At 39.3% G+C, this 20,208-nt stretch overlaps 1 protein-coding gene across 5 annotated transcripts in view; it reads left to right on the top strand.

Annotated features, from left to right (window-relative positions):
- The window catches only part of CTNNA2 (catenin alpha 2), a 1,366,752-nt gene that overhangs the window by 1,089,584 nt on the left and 256,960 nt on the right, over positions 1-20,208 (top strand). For all 5 annotated transcript variants that reach the window (XM_044926020.2, XM_044926019.2, XM_044926018.2 and 2 more), the window contains exon 9: positions 6,112-6,264. In XM_044926020.2, coding sequence (XP_044781955.1) covers positions 6,112-6,264 — 153 coding nt within the window. The remainder of the gene's footprint in view (positions 1-6,111; positions 6,265-20,208) is intronic.

The raw sequence follows: 20,208 nt of genomic DNA, 5'->3' as shown, positions 1-20,208 counted from the left end.
AAGCTGTGGGTTGACTGGGGGGAGGGGGGATTGTCCACCATCTTAAACTCATGGCTTCCCAGGTCATCCTGGTGTCATGTCTGTATTTTATCCAGATAAAAATGGAAAAGCATATGAGAAATATTTCATTTTTGAAATTTTAAAATATAAAGCATGGGTGTAGGAATCCACACATAATAAGTATTATGCAAACAGTCTTGTAACCACTACCCAGGTCAAGAAATGGAACTTTGCCAGCCTCCCTAGAAGCCCTCTTATGTAATCCAAAAGTAATCATTATTCTGACTTTAGAGTGCTCACTTCCTTGTGTGTTTTTGTGGTTTTATCATCCTGATGTGCATCTTCAGATGACATCATTTGGTTTTGCCCACATTTTGGGATTTATCTTTTAGTCTATTAATCTATTACATCCACTTCATTCCCTTTCTTTTGTTTATACTCCATCTGTTGGAGAACACGATGGGTAGTATTGTAAGTTTTTGCATTTTGCTGAATACACATGTGTGGTGCCATATGTCCCGTATGTTGTTCTGTCTTCTGTACTTTCTGCAAATCACCAAGGGGATCCAGAGCCTCCACCATATTCAGGTTTGATCCCTTTGACATCACTATGGTTGGGATTGTGCTATTTCATCAGAAGGCACATAGTACATGATTCTTTCTTTCTTTTTAAAATTGAAGTATAGTTGATAAACAATATTATATAATTTACAGATGTACAATATAGTGATTCACAATTCTTAAACAGCTGTATTTTTTAGTGATTTTTCAAACACTGTTGTTCATTATCTAGAATGAAGACATTTTAATTCATTATTGGTTGGAAAATGGTGATATTCTATCATTTTGTTTTCAATTTATTAAGTGGACTAAATTTAGAGTCAGATATTTCTTTTATTACAAAGAATTTCAGTTCACATAGGAAAGGCAAGACATATTCTCGATTTTCCCGAGATAAGTGAAATTGGTTCCTTGTTGTCCTTTTAAGGTGACCAATTCATCATTATTATTTTTTAGTCCTTATACATTAATTTAAAGTTATTTTATGGGTTTCAGGCCACTGGAATTTTTATTGTTTGAGAAGTTTAAATTGTCTAAATTGTCTAGTAGTCTCTGATGGGCTTCCTAAGTGGCACAGTTGGTAAAGAATCTGCCTACCAATGCAGGAGACACAAGAGATACAGGTTCCATCCCTGAGTAGATCCCCTGGAGTAGGAAATGACAACCCATTCCAATGTTCTTGCCTGGGAAATTCCATGGACAGAGGAGCCTGGTGGGCTACAGTCCATGGGGTCACAGAGCTAGACACTACTGAGCACACACAGACACAGAGATCTTTAATAACCCTTTGCTATTGGACTGTAAAGAAAGCTGAGTGCTGAAGAATTGATGCTTCTGCACTGAGGTGTTGGAGAGGATTCTTGACAGTCCCTTGGACTGCAGGAGATCTAAGCAGTCAATCCTAAAGGAAATCAGTCCTGAATATTCATTGGAAGGACTGATGATGAAGCTGAAGCTCCAATACTTTGACCATCTGAAGTGAAGAACTGATTCATTGGAAAAGACCCTGATGCTGCAAAAGATTGAAAGCAGGAGGAGAAGGGGACAACAGAGGATGAGATGGTTGGATGGCATTGCCAACTCAATGGACATGAGTTTGAGCAAGCTCCAGGAGTTGATGATGGACAGGGAAGCCTGGCACGCTTCAGTCCATGGAGTTGCAAAGAGTTGAACACGACTGAGTGACTGAACTGACTGACTGATCCAGTATAATAAAATGTGGGCTTCCTAGGTGGCGCTAAAGAACTCACCTGCCAATGCAGGTTAGATGTAAGAGATATGAGTTCAATCCCTAGGCCAGGAAGATCCCCTGGCAGGAGGGCAGTGGGCAGGAGGGCACAGCAACCCACTCCAGTATTCTTGCATGAAGAATCCTTTGGATAGAAGGGACCTGACCTGCTGCAGTCCATAGAATCTCACAGAATCAGATGCAACTGAATTGACTTAGCACATATGCATAAGATATTTCAGGCTTATTTATATATTTCTAGCCTCAAAGAACTTGGAATCAACCATTTCCCCAAGAAGCTTTAGTTTGTTTTAAGGTAAAATTGTATTTCAAAAATGTTCATTATTACTGGACTGGCCATTGTTGGACGGAACTGGAAAGTATATGTGTGTGTGTTTACTTAAAAATCTCATTTGTTCATATTGGTATTTCTACTTCAGGTCTAGAATAATAGGGTTTTTCCATAATCTCTCTTTTAAAAAGAGTCTCTTTTATATTACATTGTCTTTCTTCCACACTAACACTTCCGGTTAGCAAGGACACAGGAGATGAGAAGTAAAATTTCATAACTGTTTGCTCTGTGTGCATGCTCACTCAGTCATGTCTGACCCCTTGTGACCCTATGGCCTATAGCCCACCAGGCTTCTCTGTCCATGAAATTATCCCACCAGGACTATTGGAGTGGGTTGCCATTTCCTCCTCCAGGGGATCTTCCTGACACAGGGATCGAACCCTCATCTCCTGTGGCTCCAGCACTGGCAGGCAGATTCTTTACCACTGAGCCTACCTTTAAACACAGTAGTGTTAGAATAACAATATTCATGCTACCATTATAATTAAAATCACATAAAATAGTTAAGATCTTTTTACAAAAGATCCTATTCCCTTTTTCTTTTCATGTTTACATCTTCAGTGTCAGAGCTTAAATCCATTTTATATTATACTCTCCCATTTGACTATGCTATGTTCTTAGTTTTATAAATAAGAATATACTGAATGTTCACTGCCAGTACTTACGTTATGCTTTTTGAGTTATTAGTTGATGTTTTTCTAGTTCTTTTGCCAGGTAAAGTTCATCCTTTAACAGATTCTCTGTCTCATAAAAATGATACTTTCTGAGTTCTTGCATGTTGATCAAATTTTGTCTGTGGTTTAAATCCTTGAAAGTCAGTTCTGCTGGCTATAAAATTCTTAGCTCACATTTTATTTCCTTGAGGGTCTTAAATGTAATATTTTATTTTCTTCTGGCATAAAACTTTGCTGTTGAAAAGTCTAGTGATCATCTATAAATAATTTCCTTTCCTTTCTTTGTCTAAATACATAAGGATTTACCCCTTTTTTCTTTAGAATCCAATTTTCTTGGTTGATAGTATAGGTTTCCTTTCTCAAGTGCATGAAATGCTTTTTTAGAAAATTGTTTATATATTATGTGCATAATATATATTTCTATATAAAATATATGTCTATATATAAAATATAATTTCTATATGATATATTTTAATAATTATATTAAATAAATAATTATATAAGTAATTATATTTATATAATAGCACTTTAAAATTATATATATCTTCAGGAAAATATTCATGAATTACTGTACTTAATATTCTTTCCATTTTCTTGCTTTGATTTTCCTCTTTAGGGACCTCTGGTAGCCATATATTGAAATTTCTTTGCTTATCTTCAGTATTAGTTACCTTTTCTCAAATTTTTAAAATCTCTTTTAAAAAATTTTATTTTGTGTTTAAAAAATTTTTTCCTTCTTATCTCTATTTCTTTTGAGGCATTTGCTACTGTGTTTATTCATTCTTATTTAGTCTTTTTCAAATGATTTTTCTTTTACTTATAATTCTTTTCTAAGTTTCATGACTTCATCCTTGAATTTCTTCTTCTTCTAATTTATGTTCTTTCATATCTTGCATCATTTTTAGTGCATTTTAATGTGTTTGAAATAGTAGATTACAGTTTTAATTTGTTTTACAGGCATATCTTTCTGGGATGCTTTCAGTTTGTGTAGAGATGATATGTTTTTCTTATAATAGTTTTATGTGAATTTTGACCTTGCTTATTTCAAGTTGCTCATACTTAATGAGAACTCAATCTTCCTGAAGGCTTGGAAAAAGTCTAGAAGAGCAGATAATTCTTCTAGCTTCACAGAGCATTCACTTCTCTTATTTTATGTAATACTTTAAAATACAGTAGGTTAGACACAAAATGACAAATATTGTTTGATTTCACTTGTATGAATGATCTAGCATAGACAAATTCATAGAGACATAAAGTAGATTTATTAGGGCTGGGAGAAGGGGACCACGGAAAATTCTTGCCTAATGTTTATAGAGTCTCTGGGGTGAAGGAAATATTTTGGAAGTGTATGTTGGTGATGGCTTTACAACATTTTGAATGCAATTAATGCCACTAAATTATACACTTAAAGTGAAAAACTTTTATGTTATATATATTTTGCAAAAATAAAATTTTCCTAAGATGTAAAAATCAAACAGTGTCTTGATTGGTGAGATAGCTTAGTTCTGACCATTGCCCCCACTTTATCTAGATCTTCCCTTTCTTTTATCTCTGTTGTCCCCAGCCAGTTCAACTTTGATTACATTCAATAGCTTCTCCTTCATGAGGGTTTCTGTCCTGGAGGAGAGCCAAGCCAGGTCAGCTTCAAGTGTCCTCTGCACTGTCCCCTTCAGACTTTATTAGAGGGCTCTGCTCCTTGCCACCTTATGAGGGCAGGCAGGTTATTTAACTTTTCCGAGTCTCATTTTCTTCATCTGAAAAACTGGTGGTATAAGAATAGTCCCTATCTCATAGTATTGTCATGGGGATTAAGTGATATAACATAAAAAAATCTTGGTTGATCTAAGTTGTCTGGCACATCACATATGCCCAGAATATACGAGCTCACCAATAAAAGTATTATTCCCAAGCAGAAATTTAACACACCTTGCTAATGAGTAACTAATTAATGTTAATTTTCTACAAATCTTGTTATGTTTTATATGGTACAATGTCCAACTCAATCCAGAGTTAAACTAAACTACACATACACACAGGGATACCCTTTGGTAATTAGTGCAAAAAGGAACTGAGATTTGTACATTTCCCTTCTTCTGACCAATGATAAATGTGTATGTATCATACTATCAAAAGATTTGCCTGAATACCCCTGAATAGGAATATTTGTTTGGAAAATATACACACTGTTTATCATCTTCTCTTCTGTTTATTTGTATTTGGGGTGTTTTCTCCTTGCATACATTCTGACAATTATGAACAAAGCAGCACTAAGGTAATTGTTCAGTACAGTTCCGTTTCATTTTAATGTGATTGTCCCACTTCTCATTTAAACAATGTGGGAATTATGTGTAATTATGCATTATTAGAAATTTGGATATGTTTATTCTAAATTTGGAGAAGGCAATGGCACCCCACTCCAGTACTCTTACCTGGAAAATCCCATGGATGGAGGAGCCTGGTAGGCTGCAGTCTGTGGGGTCGCAAAGAGTCGGACATGACTGAGCAACTTCATTTTCACTTTTCACTTTCATGCATTGGAGAAGGAAATGGCAACCCACTCCAGTGTTCTTGCCTGGAGAATCCTGGGGACGGGGGAGCCTGTTGGGCTGCCGTCTATGGGGTTGCACAGTGTCGGACATGACTGAAGTGACTTAGCAGCAGCAGCATTCTAAATTACCTTGAAGAATAATTGTCAGTACTTCTTTCTGGAGCACACCAACTATGTCATCATAGCACCTGGCAGATACATTTTTTAAATTGTTAGGTGTTTCATATTTCTCGCTCCATCAAATACAAACAATGGATGTAGAAAGGACTGGAGACAGCAGAGAGATAAGATTTTCGGGTCGCTTCAAGGCCTAGTTCATCATCTAAAGTTCTCCCCACCTGTTGATTGATGCCTACATTTCTTCTTTTTCTAAAAAGCCTGAGTTCTTGAGCTGAATCAGGACTCAAAACCTGAAGGGAGACACTTGGCCAATGAAGGATGTGAGCAGAACTTTGGTAAGGACAGTCTATAATGTATTGAGCTACAAGTCATGTGTGTAACTTCTAAGTTGACATATAATACAGATAATTCAGAATCATTCTTGGTCATATCTCTTTGCCTTCCTTTGATATGATAAGTGCCAGGAAGATTAAAAAGAGAGTTGCAACATTATGTCTGTGAACCATGAGAAAAGGGGTTTTAGAAAAACTATTCCTAGGAAGTGATTTAATTCATATGACTTAAAGAGTAATGGAGTCAAATAGTTCCTCTGTCCCTTAATTCTTTTTTTTTTTTTTTTTAACTGTAGCTTCGGAAAGCAGTGATGGATCACATATCAGATTCTTTCTTGGAAACCAACGTTCCTTTGCTAGTTCTCATTGAGGCTGCAAAAAGTGGGAATGAGAAGGAAGTGAAGGAATATGCCCAAGTTTTCCGTGAGCACGCCAACAAGCTGGTGGAGGTAAGTCAAGAGAGGCTCGAAACTAGAATTTGTATCAGTAGGTTTAATCTCCATAAATGGCTCCTGGGAATTTCAACAAACCAGGCTCCTGTGATTTTCCTGGATCTTTCTTTTATCTTCTGGTGACTCCATCCTTTGTAAAGGACACAGGTTTTCAGTAATCTCTCCTCTCTCTATTACACAATTCTAAACAGATTCTGAAATGTATCTGCTAATTTTCCTCAACAGTAAGCAGAGGCTGAAACAAGAGCAATAGAAGGGACAGTCCAAGTGCTAAAGACCAGCTTTGATTTGAAGAAGTAGAATTAAAGCTTCCAAATGGAGATTTAGACACAGTTCCCTTTTCTTTCCCATCTCTACTCACCCACCTAAACCCGAATTAGCTGGCCACATTATGAACATTGTAAAAATTAGTCTCCCCTCCCTAAAAGAGATGTTTGGACTCTTGGTAAAGACTCTTGGGACAGTAGTAGGAGTGTAAGTTCAGGTCCTAGGTATATTCTCTGTGTTAGAGACATCTGTACGAGTTGCTTTATAAATGCAAAATTGTACTGTTTGACTGAAACCCTTCAACTTCCTACTGTAGCCCCAGTGTCTTGAGGTGACATTAGACTAAAGAAGCTGAAAATAGAGTCATGCTTATAATATTATGGAAATCTTTCTGGCTCTGTCCCCAAATATGGGGCAAATACCCCATCACCCCTCACATTCCACCTACAGATTCCAAGATTTGGCTTCAATTCCAAGTTAGCCATTGCAGAACCCAAAGTCTTTCCAAGGTTTGCCTTGGAAGTTCTGCCACTTTCAACTTTAAAGAAAGAACAGCTGAAGAAGGAGCGGGATTGGAGTGACAAGGGGAGGAAGAAGAGGAAAGGAAGAATGTGAAATGAATGCTACAAAAGTTAAAAATATTAATATGCAATAAATAATAATATTAGCATACAGATACATCATCCCAATATATATAATTCTAGTATTTACATGATAGTTGCAGAATTTATAGAGAACATTAATTAATGATGTGTTGTAGCTATTATCAATAAAGACAGGGACATGAGTTTAAAGTCCTATGATAAACATCTCCTACTTCCAATTCTGCCAGTGTCTTTCTGTAATTCTGTGTACAGCCTCATTTGCAGATCATGTTTGAAGTTCAAATTTGATGCCCTGGGAAATATGAGGCCAGGGCTAAATAGCTCCCTACTCTTTTTTCCTATCTTATTGACCCTGGACACAGCCATCATTTCCCCTCATCCCATCTGTATGTTTCACTGTAGGGGAATCTAGTCACTCTGGGTGACTCTTGATTCACAACTTGTGCCAGCAGCAGAAGATCCAGGTCATTCAGATGCCACATTTCAGACTGTTGCTAACTTGCCCCCCTTAGTTATTCCTTTCCTTCTACCTGTGTGGTTTCTGCAGCCAGCAGCATTTTGGAATGTCCTGATGCCTGGGATGTGCCAGGACAAGGGTGTACACTGGCCTGTGTTTGATTAGATATGAGCTGGACTTGAAAACATTTCTGCATCTTCTGTGCTTCAAACAAGTGCATCACTGCTGATGCACACATGTCAGGAAACTTGACCACTGGGCTGAGTCACACTTTGTCCAGTTTGAAAGTGTCTATATGGACCTGGGTACTTTTCTGGGCCTTAGTTTCTGTCTGTAATATAAAAAATTTGGTTGTTATATTGATTTTCATATCTATTACCTTGTTAAATTCACTTCCTAATGCCAAGTTTTGACTGTATCCTGTAGGATTTCCTATATATATAATCATGTTATCTGCAAATTATGAGTTATATTTCTTCTTTTCCAATCCCATGTTTTCTTTTTTCCTTGTATTATTGCACTAGCCAAACCTTCAACTTAGAAGTATGGTAATAGATATTTTTGTTACCTTTAGATCTCAGTGAGGAAAGTTTAATATTTTACCATTTATTATATCATTAGCTCTAGATTTCTTGTAGATATTTTTATTATATTATTTGTCTTCTGTTACTCCATTTTTAGGATTTTTAAAATTTATGAATATGTATAGAATTATGTCATATTTCTGGCACTATTGCATAATTTTTGTCTTCTTTATTCTCCTTCAGAGGTATCAAAAATATGCTTTCCCTCAGAAAATAAGTTAGAAATTATATTTTCTCTCTGTTTTCTGGAAGTGAATGTGTGAGAATGGCATTATATATTTTTTAAATATTTGGAGAAATTCACTGATATAACAATCTGAGCCTGGGTATTTATTTGAGGAAGAGTTAAAAAATTGCAGATTAAATTTTTAAAGCATAAGACTGTTTAAATTTTCAGCTTCTTTTGGGTCAGCTTTGGTAAGTTGTAGTCTAGGAATTTGTTATTTTCATTTAATTTTCTAAATTTTTGACATAAAATTGCCCATGTCTTCTACCATTTTTAAAAAATGTATTAGAATCTGCACTACTCTTTCTTTTTTTTTTTCCCATTCATCCCTCATGTGCCTAATTGTGTCTTCTTTCTTTTTCAATGATTAGTTTTGTAAGAGGTTGACTAATTTAATAATCTTTTCTAAAACATAGCTTTCAGTTTTGTAGAATTTTTAAGTTTTATTTAAGACTTATCTTTGTATTTCTTATCTTTGTATTTCTCTTATACAAGAATGCTCTTATCTTTGTATTTCTTTTTTCTGCTTTCTTCTGTTATAACTTACTGGGTTTTTTTTCTAACTTTTTGAAATGAGTAATCCTATCATTGATTTTTATCCTTTTTTATTTTAGTAATATACATGTTTGAGACTATAAATTTCTTCCTAAACTATACATGTGTCTAGTTATTTTCTGCTGACCTAATTTTTAGCTTACTCATCCTGTCTCCATCTGTGTCCAATATGCTTGAAACTGATCTATTGAGTTCCATTTTTATTTAAGAATTTCTAGTTAATTCTTTTTTTTTTTTTCTTTTTAATGATTCTGGTTTCTGATATTATTCATTATCAGGTCATCTCCTTTAAAATATATTAATTAGAATTATTTTAAAAATCCAAGTCATAAAACTCCAGTATTTGAATCAATTTTGTTTATGTTTTGTGGTTGCCCTATAGAGTGGTCCAAGCCAGTCCACAGTGGCTTCAACAGAGACAAGTGCTTTTGGTTTTTATCAGGCTTTGGGGTCTGGAGTCAAGATCTCCATGTAGGGGCTGGAGTTTAAATGTTTCTTCAGACTTCCCTTTGGCATAGGAAAAAAGGTGGGCCTTCCTATCGGTTTGCCCAGTTGTAGCAGGAGGGAAAGGGGGAAGCGTGAGGCCTAAACACTGTCAGCAGCCAAACATTCAAAATGGATTTAAGACTCTTAATTATAATTAATCTCTGGTATTTGCCTGATGACTAGAATATGCCATGTTTCATTTAATTGAATTTGTACTTGTTTAAGTAAATGGTCATGTAGCTCTATGAGGCTTTCAAAATGGAGACTTTAGTTATATGTATGAAACTCCAGTACTTCGGCCACCTCATGCGAAGAGTTGACTCATTAGAAAAGACTCTGATGCTGGGAGGGATTGGGGGCAGGAGGAGAAGGGGATGGCAGAGGATGAGATGGCTGGATGGCATCACCGACTCGATGGACGTGAGTTTGAGTGAACTCCGGGAGATGCCGATGGACAGGGAGGCCCGGCGTGCTGCAATTCATGGGGTCGCAAAGAGTCGGACACGACTTAGTGACTGAACTGAACTGAACTGAACTGAATGGTGACTGTTTGCTATTTGATTTTATCTTGATGATTCTTTATTTCTTTCTCGTATGCTGGTTAATTTTTGATTGAATGGTAAATGTTCTTATGAATAAATACAAAGAGTCTGTGTCTTAGTCTATCCAGGCTGCTGTAACAAAGTACTACACATTCAGTAGCCTGTAAACAACAGAAATTTATTTCACACAGTTCTCGAGGCTGGGAAGTCCAAGACCAAATTTCCTGAAAAGGTGTGTTCTGTGAAGGCCCTCTTCCTTGTTCATAGCTTCTCACTGTGTTCTCACATGCTGGAAGGGGAGACGGATGACTGTGGGGTTCCTTTTCATAAAAACAGTAATCCCATTTATAAAGACTCCACTTTCATAACGTATGAAACTCTCAAGACCTCACCTCCTAACCATCACATGCAGCATTAGGATTTGAAAGTATGAATCTTGGGAGGACACAAACATTCAGACCATAGCAATCTGGATGATTTTTCTCTCCAAAGAGAATTCATCCTGTCCTCTGACATGCAGCAGAGAGGTAAACCACCTCAGTCTAATCAAAGACTTGAGACTTCTCTGATTTGAGGCTTGTTTATGATTACCTAAGGTATAGTCTACCTTTCTATCCTAGTCCTATGGAATGGTCATCCCAGATGCCAAAAGAGAATCAAATGTAGTACCTAGTATCCCACCTCATCTATGAAGCATTTACTCCAGTTTTTGTTTTCTCATCATCATGATACATGTAAACTTTGATTTGTTTTTGTATGCTTCAAGGGACTACTTGGCTCTTGTTATTTGTAACTTAATAGACAAAAATGGTGGGAGAAAGCATTTTCAAAAGAAAAAAAAAAATCTTATTTTTGAATGTCCCTTTGTTATGGCACCTTAGTTCCAAGCCTTTGCTTCCTCGGCCATCCTGTCCAGTTTTTGCCTCCCCAACCCTATGAGGTTGCTGAAAACTCTTAAAGAATCATTTTCCTCTCAGCAGCAGCCTTCTATTTGTATCTCAGGTTCTCTTTCCATAGTAAGATTTTGCAAATCCCTGGGAGGAAAAGTGAAATGCAGAAAGCTGGGCTCCCTTCAATGAGCATCTCTTTTGAGCTAGTCTAAGTTTTGACTCCTTTGGCTGCTGTCTCATGCTTTGAAGCAAATTCTTTTATTTCTGCATTTCTAGTTGTTCTCATCAGGAAAGTCAGATGAGTCTCTTACAAGATTCTTTTTCATGACTGGAAGTGGAAATTCCTGAGAGAACTGGTTGGGATACATTTGTGAGATGATTTTTGTTGTTAATACTTTTAGTCAGAGATTTTTTTATTCAATGGAATGTGCTGTGCTTAGTCCCTCAGTCATGTCCAACTCTTTGTGACCCCAGGGACTGTAGTCCACCAGGCTCCTCTGTCCATGGGGATTCTCTAGGCAAGAATACTGGAGTGGGTTCCAACACCCTCGTCTATTCAGTACTGAAATGGGTTGCCATTTCCTTCTCCAAGGGATCTTCCTGAATCAGGAATCGAACCAGCATCTCCTATATCTCCTTCACTGGCAGGTATATTCTTTACCAATGGTGTCATCTGGGAAGCCCCATTAATGTAAGTCACATAGGAATTATATATCAGATAATTTTGAAGGAAGAATGAATGAATAATCAATCTCTGACTATCAGTTCAGTTCAGTTCAGTCACTCAGTCATGTCTGACTCTTAGCAACCCCATGGACAGCAGCACACCAGCTTCCCTGTCTATCACCAACTCCCAGAGCTTGCTAAAACTCATGTCCACTGAGTCAGTGATGCCATCCAACTATCTCATCCTCTGTTGTCCCCTTCTCCTCCCACCTTCAATCTTGCCCAGCATCAGGGTCTTTTGAAATGAGCCAGCTCTTCGCATCAGGTGGCCAAAGTATTGGAGTTTCAGCTTCTGCATCAGTCCTTCCAATGAACACTCAGGACTAACCTGTAGGATAGACTGGTTGGAACTCCTTGCAGTCCAATGGACTGTCATGAGTCTTCTCCAACACCACAACTCAAAAGCATCAATTATTTGGTTCTCAGCTTTCTTTATGGTCCAACTCTCACAGCCATACATGACTACTGGAAAAACCACAGCTTTGACTAGATGGACTTTTGTTGGCAGAGTAATGTCTCTGCTTTTTAACATGCTGTCTAGGTTTGTCATAGTTTTTCTTCTAAGGAGCAAATGTTTTTTAATTTCATGGCTGCAATTACTACCTGCAGTGATTTTGGAGCTCAAGAAAATAAAGTCTGTCACTGTTTTCATTGTTTCCCCATCTGTTTCCCATTAAGTGGTGGGACTGGATGCCATGATCATAGTTTTTTGAATATTGAGCTTTAAGCCAACTTTTTCACTCTCCTTTTCCACTTTCATCAAGAGGCTTTTTAGTTCCTCTTCACTTTCTTCCATAAGGGTGGTGTCATTTGCATATCTGAGGTTACTGATATTTCTCCTGGCAGTCTTGATTCCAGCTCATGTTTCATCCAGCCTGGCATTTCTCATGATGTAAACCAGACCACCTGACCTGCCTCTTGAGAAACCTGTATGCAGGTCAGGAAGCAACAGTTAGAACTGGACATGGAACAACAGACTTGTTCCAAATAGGAAAAGGAGTACGTCAAGGCTGTATATTGTCACCCTGCTTATTTAACTTATATGCAGAGTACATCATGAGAAACGCTGGGCTGGAGGACGCACAAGCTGGAATCAAGATTGCCGGGGGAAATATCAATAACCTCAGATATGCAGAGGACACCACCCTTATGGCAGAAAGTGAAGAACTAAAGAGCCTCTTGATGAAAGTGAAAGAGGAGAATAAAAAGTTGGCTTAAAGCTCAACATTCAGAAAACTAAGATCATGGCATCTGGTCCCATCACTTCATGGGAAATAGATAGGGAAACAGTGGAAACAGTGTCAGACTTTATTTATCTGGGCTCCAAAATCACTGCAGATGGTGATTGCATCCATGAAATTAAAAGACCCTTACTCCTTGGAAGGAAATTTATGACCAACCTAGATAGCATACTGAAAAGCAGAGATATTACTTTGCCCACAAAGGTCCATCTAGTCAAGGCTATGGTTTTTCCAATGGTCATGTATGGATGTGAGAGTTGGACTATAAAGAAAGCTGAGCACCAAAGAATTGATGCTTTTGGACTGTGGTGTTGAGAAGACTCTTGAGAGTCCCTTGGATTGCAAGGAGACCCAACCAGTCCATCCCAAAGGAGATCAGTCCTGGGTGTTCATTGGAGGGACTGATGTTGAAGCTGAAACTCCAATACTTTGGCCACCTGATGCAAAGAGCTGACTCATTTGAAAAGATCCTGATGCTGGGAAAGATTGAGGGCAGGAGGAGAAGGGGACAACAGAGGATGAGATGGTTGGATGGTATCACCGACTCAATGGACATGGGTTTGGGTGAACTCCGGGAGTTGGTGATGGACAGGGAGGTCTGGTGTGCTTCAGTTCATGGGGTCACAAAGAGTTGGACACGACTGAGTGACTGAACTGAATCTGCATATAGGTTAAAGAAACAGGGTGACAGTATACAGACTCAATGTAATCCTTTCCCAATTTGAAACCAGTCTGTTGTTCCACGTCCAGTTCTAACTGTTGCTTCTTGACCTGCATACGGATTTCTCAGGGGGCAGGTAAAGTGGTCTGGTATTCCTATCTCTTTAAGAATTTTCCAGTTCATTGTGATCCACACAGTCAAAGATTTTAGGGTAGTCAATGAAGCAGCAGTAGATGTTCTTCTGGACTTTTATTGCTTTTTCTATGATCCAACAGTTGTTGGCAATTTGATCTCTGGTTCCTCTGCCTCTTGTAAATCCAGCTTGAACATCTGGAAGTTCTCAGTTCACATACCGTTGAAGCCTAGCTTGAAGAATTTTGAGCATTACTTTGCTAGTGTGTGAGATGAGTACAATTGTGTGACTGTTTGAACTTTCTTTGGCATTGCCTTTCTTTGGGGTTGGAATGAAAACTGACCTTTTCCAGTCCTGTGGCCACTGCTGAGTTTTCCAAATTTGCTGGCATATTGAGTGCAGCACTTTCACAGCATCATCTCTTAGGATTTCAAATAGCTCAGAATTCCATCACATCTACTAGCTTTGTTCATAATGATGCTTCCTAAGGCCCACTTGACTTTGCATTCCACAATGTCTATCTCTGGGGGGGTGATCACACCATCATGATTATCTGGGTCTTGAAGATCTTTTTTGTATAGTTCTTCTGTGTATTCTTGCCACCTCTTCTTAATGTCTTCTGCTTCTGTTAGGTCCATATCATCTCTGTCCTTTATTGAGCCCATCTTTGCATGAAATGTTCCCTTGGTATCTGTACTTTTCTTGAAGAGATCTCTAGTCTTTCCCATTCTATTGTTTCCCTCTGTTTTTTTTTTTGTTTGTTTTTTTTTTTTGCATTCTTCACTTAAGAAGGCTTTCTTATCTCTCCTTGCTAGTCTTTGGAACTCTGCATTCAGATGGTTCCTTTTCTGCTTTGCTTTTTGCTTCTCTTTTTTTTTTCAGCTAGTTGAAAGGCCTCCTCACACAACCATTTTGCCTTTTTGCATTTCTTCTTCTTGGGGATGGTTTTAATTACTGCCTCCTGTTTAATGTTATAAATCTTCTTCCATAGTTCTTCAGACACTCTGTCTATCAGATCTTATCCGTTGAATTCATTTACACTTCCACTGTGTAATCATAAGGGATTTGATTTAGGTCATACCTGAATGGTCTAGTGGTTTTCCCTACTTTCCTCAATTTAAGTCTGAATTTGGCAATAAGGAGTTCATGATCTGAACCCCAGTCAACTCCTGGTTTTGTTTTTGCTGACTGTATAGAGCGTCTTCATTTCTAGCTGCAAAGAATATAGTCAATGATTTCAGCACTGATCATCTGGTGAGGTCCATGTGTAGTGTCATCTCTTGTGTTGTTGGAGGAGGGTGATTGCTATGACCAGTGTGTTCTCTTTGCCAAACTCTATTAACCTTTGCCCTGCTTTATTTTGTACTCTCAAGACCAAACTTGCCTATTACTCTGGGTATCTCTTGACTTCCTACTTTTGCATTCCATTCCCCTATGATGAAAAGGACATCTTTTTTTGTTGTTAGTTCTTGTTGAAGGTCTTGAAAGTCTTCATAGAACTGTTAAACTTCAGCTTCTTTGGCATTAGTCATTAGGGCATAGATTTGGATTACTGTGATATTGAATCGTTTGCCTTGGAAATGAACAGAGATCATTCTGTCGTTTTTGAGATTGCACCCAAGTACTGCATTTCAGACTCTTTTGTTGTCTAGGAGGGCTACTCCATTTCTTCTAAGGGATTCTTGCCTACAGTAGTAGATATAATGGTCATCTGAATTAAATTCGCCCATTCTGGTCCATTTTAGTTCACTGATTCCTAAAATGTCGATGCTCACTCTTTTCATCTCCTGTTTGACCACTTCCAATTTGCCTTGATCCATGGACTGAACATTCCAGGTTCCTATGCAGTATTGTTCTTTATAACATCAGACTTTACTTCCATCACCAGTCATGTCCACAACTGGGCATTTTTTCACTTTGATTCAGCCTCTTTAGTCTTTCTGGAGCTGTTTCTCCACTGTTCTCCAGTAGCATACTGAGCACCTACTGACCTGGAGAGATTATCTTTCAGTGTCTTTTTGCCTTTTCATATTGTTCATAGGGTTCTCAAGGCAAGAATACTGATGTAAACTACATTCCCTTCTCCAGTGGACTACGTTTTGTTAGAAGTCTCCACTATGACCCATCCATCTTGGGTGGCCCTACACAACATGGCTCATAGATTCATTGAGTTAGACAAGGCTGTGATTCAAGTGATCAGATTGGCTAGTTTTCTGTGATTGTGGTTTCCATTCTGTCTGCCCTCTGATGGATAAAGATAAGAGGCTTATGGAAGCTTCCTGAGGGGAGGGACTGACTGTGGGGCAATCTGGGTCTTGCTTTGATAGGCAGGGCCATGCTCAATAAATCTTTAATCCAATTTTCCATTGATGGGTGGGGCTGTGTTCCCTCCCTGTAGTTTGGCCTAAGGCCAAACCAGGACTATTGTATTCAGTGCCCCTGACCCCATGGCAGCCCACTGTCAACCTGGGCCTGTGCCGGAGATTCCTGGACACTCTCAGGCAAGTCTGGCTTAGTCTCTGTTGGGGTCACTCGTCCTTTCTTCTAGGTGATGTGCTGAAGGATTTGTTGTATCCTCCAAGAGCCTGTTTCCCCAGTCCTGTGGAAGTTCTGTAATAAAATCCCACTGGCCTTCAGGTCAAAGTCCCTGGGGGTTCTCACTCCCTTTGCTGGGTTCCCAGATTGGGAAATGTGGGCCCTAGAACTTTCACAACAGTGCAAGAACTTCTTTGGTATAATTGTTCTCCAGTTTGTAGGTTATCTTCTTGGTGGTTCTATGGTGGGGCTCACATCATGCACCTCCCAAGTCTGCTGCAGCCAGAGCCCCTGTCCCCATGGCAAGCCACTGTTGATCTCTGCCTCTGCAGGAGACACTGAAACACTCAGAAGCAGGTCTGGCCCAGTCTCCTGTGGGATCCCTGGGTACTGGTGCACACAAGGTGGTTGTTTTTTTTTTGTTGTTGAGCTCTCTGAGCATCTCTGATGGGTATGGAATTTGATTCTAAACACAATTTCACCCCTCCTACCTTTGAGGGAGACCTGGGTTCGATCCCTGGGTAGAGAAGATCCCTGGAGAAGGGAAAGGCTACCCACTCCAGTATTCTGGCCTAGAGAATCCCATGGACTATATAGTCCATGGGGTTGCAAAGAGTCGGAAAGAACTGAACAAATTTAACTTTCACTTTCACCTTTGCTTATCAGTTCAGTTCAGTCACTCAGTTGTGTCCAACTCTTTGCAACCCCATGAATCACAGCACGCCAGGCCTCCCTGTCCATTACCAACTCCCGGAGTTCCCTCAAACTCATGTCCATCGAGTCAGTGATGCCATCCAGCCATCTCATCCTCTGCCATCCCCTTCTCCTCCTGCCCACAATCTCTCCCAGCATCCAAGTCTTTTCCAATGAGTCAACTCTTCGCATGAGGTGGCCAAAGTATTGGAGTTTCAGCTTCAGCATCTCAGTCCTTTCAATGAACACCCAGGACTGATCTCCTTTAGAATGGACTGATTGGATCTCCTTGCAGTCCAAGGGACTCTCAAGAGTCTTCTTCAACACCACAGTTCAAAAGCATCAATTCTTCAGCGCTCAGCCTTCTTCACAGTCCAACTCTCACATCCATACATGACCACTGGAAAAACCATAGCCTTGACTAGACGGACCTTTTTTGGCAAAGTAATATCTCTGCTTTTCAGAATGCTATCTAGGTTGGTCATAACTTTCCTTCCAAGGAGTAAGCATCTTTTAATTTCATGACTGCAATCACCATCTGCCGTGATTTTGGAGCCCAAAACAATAAAGTCTGACACTGTTTCCACTGTTTCCCCATCTATCCACCATGAAGTGATGGGACCAGATGCCATGATCTTAGTTTTCTGAATGTTGAGCTTTAAGTCAACTTTTTCATTCTCCTCTTTCACTTTCATCAAGAGGCTCTTTAGTTCCTCTTCACTTTCTGCCATAAGGGTGGTGTCATCTGCATATCTGAAGTTATTGATATTTCTCCCGGCAATCTTGATTCCAGCTTGTGCGTCCTCCAGCTCAGCATTTCTCATGATGTACTCTGCATGTAAGTTAAATAAGCAGGGTGACAATATACAGCCTTGACGTACTCTTTTTCCTATTTGGAACCAGTCTATTGTTCTATGTCCAGTTCTAACTGTTGCTTCCTGACCTGCATATAGGTTTCTCAAGAGACAGGTCAGGTGGTCTGGTAGTCCCATCTCTTTTATAATTTTCCACAGTTTCTTGTGATCCACACGGTCAAAGGCTTTGGCATAGTCAATAAAGCAGAAATAGATGTTTTTCTGGAACTCTCTTGCTTTATCGATGATCCAGTGGATGTTGGCAATTTGATCTCTTGTTCTTCTGCTTTTTCTAAAACCAGCTTCAACATCTGAAAGTTCACTGTTCACGTACTGCTGAAGCCTGGCTTGGAGAATTTTGAGCATTACTTTACTAGCGTGTGAGATGAGTGCAATTGTGCAGTAGTTTGAGCATTCTTTGGCATTGCTTTTCTTTGGGATTGGAATGAAAACTCACCTTGGACGTGGGGTTGTTCCTCTCGGCTGCCACCCCTGACCTCGGGCATGGCGTAGCTCCTCTTGGCCGCCGCCCCTGATCTAGGACGTGGGGTAGCTCCTCTCCACAGCTCCTGTGCCTATGCAGCCTGGCACTTTCGGTCACCGCCCCTGACCTTGGGCTAGGGGTAGCTCCTCTCAGCCAGGCTTATGCGCCGTCCATCTCAGCTGGCACGTTATAGAGTTTCATTATTTTATATTCTGTTTTCACCTATTTTTATGTGCTTTTTTTCTTATATTTGTGTACCATTTTCTCCCAGTTTGGTATTTGCCATTCAGAGATGATGGAAGGTATCACAACCTTTTATATAATGTCAGTTTTTAGACAATCTTCAACAAAGACAGTGTAAGTGAAAATAAAATATTAACAAAATATGAATAGACAAGAATAATTTGAATTTTCATAATTGCCTTAACAAGTGAAAATTTGAGGCTTTTTTCCCCCATAGTGTTTGTCACATTTAGTAAAAACATAGGTGAATTTATACCCTAGTATTTGTTGATTTGAGAGAATTTACCAGATCAGCAATGATGCTTCATGAACTGTAGCATCAGCCACTGTAGGAAGTACCACCAGTAGTCATTTCCCCCCATCTCCAGATTCCAGCTAATTCCTTTCTTCTGAGGAAGCCCTGAGTTCAGGGCTTCAGGGCAGAGCTGACTCTGAAGGAGTGCTGATCTGATCCAAGCACACCTGCTCTATCTCATTCCTAGGCTTTCTGGAGAAATGCAATGCAACTTATGACAACTCAGTACCAAAGTAACATGGTCTGGGTGGGGGTGAAGTGGACGTAAAGTGGGGCAAAATATGCATTGCAGCAAAAAATAAATAAAACTGAATCTGGAAAATAACATGTAAAATCAATACAGCTGTTTCAGAGCCTCCAGACTGGAACATTTCTTCCATGGCTTTGCTTTCAGTGTATCTGCCTGCTCTTCTTTCTAATTCCCCATCTTTACCATAAAAGCCCCAGTGCGAATTGCATACCCTGTAGTCTGGGGAAATGCAGGGTCCTCCCAACAGGCCTCTCTCATATGCCTGGTCCTTCTGCTGCAGCAGCCGGAGTGAAATTCTGAAAATGCAAATCAGATTGCACAACTGCCCTGCCTGAGGCATTCAGCGATTTCCTCTTGTTCTCAGGTTGAAGATCAAGGTTTTAAGGAAGCCTGCAAGATCTGCAGAATCTGGCCATCTCTACAGCCTCCAGGCTCATCTTTCTGTCCTCTCCCACTTCCTACCTGGCAGGCATCAGACAGACAGGCTACTTTCTGTTTGTTGAAAGTGATAGGCCGCCTCCACCTGGGCCTGTGCTTTCTTATATTGACCCTTTCCTGACAGTCTCCCTGCTCTACCCCTTCCTGTCATTTCTGACTGTTCAGCTTTTAGCACAAACATCATGTCCCTGAGTGGGATCAGTTCCTCATGTTTTTCACTCTCATGAAACCCTATTTCCCTTTTTAAAAAACAAAACAAAAACCAAATATTTGTGATCTCAAAGATTCTCTGAAAATCTTTTCCCCTAGTTTTACTGAGATATAATTTACACACATCACTGTATACATTTTTTCCTTTATTTTTCTTCTTGTTTTATTCAGATATATTTGACGTGTTGTTGTGTTGTTTATTCTCTAAGTCGTATCTGACTCGTTTGCAATCCCATGTACTGCTCCTCTGCCTATGGGGTTTTCCAGGCAAGAATACTAGAGTGGATTGCCATGCCCTCCTCCAGGGGATCTTCCCGACCCAGCACCTCCTGCTTGGAAGGCAAATTCTCTACCACTTGGGAAGTTCAATATTTGATACACAGCTCTGTATAAGCTTAAGGTATACTGAATGATGATTTGATATATATACTTCCTGAAGTGATTACCAAAAAAAGTTAAGTGAACATCCATCATCTCATATAGATACACAGTTAAAGAAACAGAAAACCATTTTTTTTCCTTGTGATGAGAACCCTACTTACTTTTGATTTGCACACATCCACCTC

Source organism: Bubalus bubalis, chromosome 12 (genome assembly GCF_019923935.1).
Source record: "Bubalus bubalis isolate 160015118507 breed Murrah chromosome 12, NDDB_SH_1, whole genome shotgun sequence".
NCBI lineage: Eukaryota > Metazoa > Chordata > Mammalia > Artiodactyla > Bovidae > Bubalus > Bubalus bubalis.
This window is presented reverse-complemented; position numbering and strand designations above follow the sequence as displayed.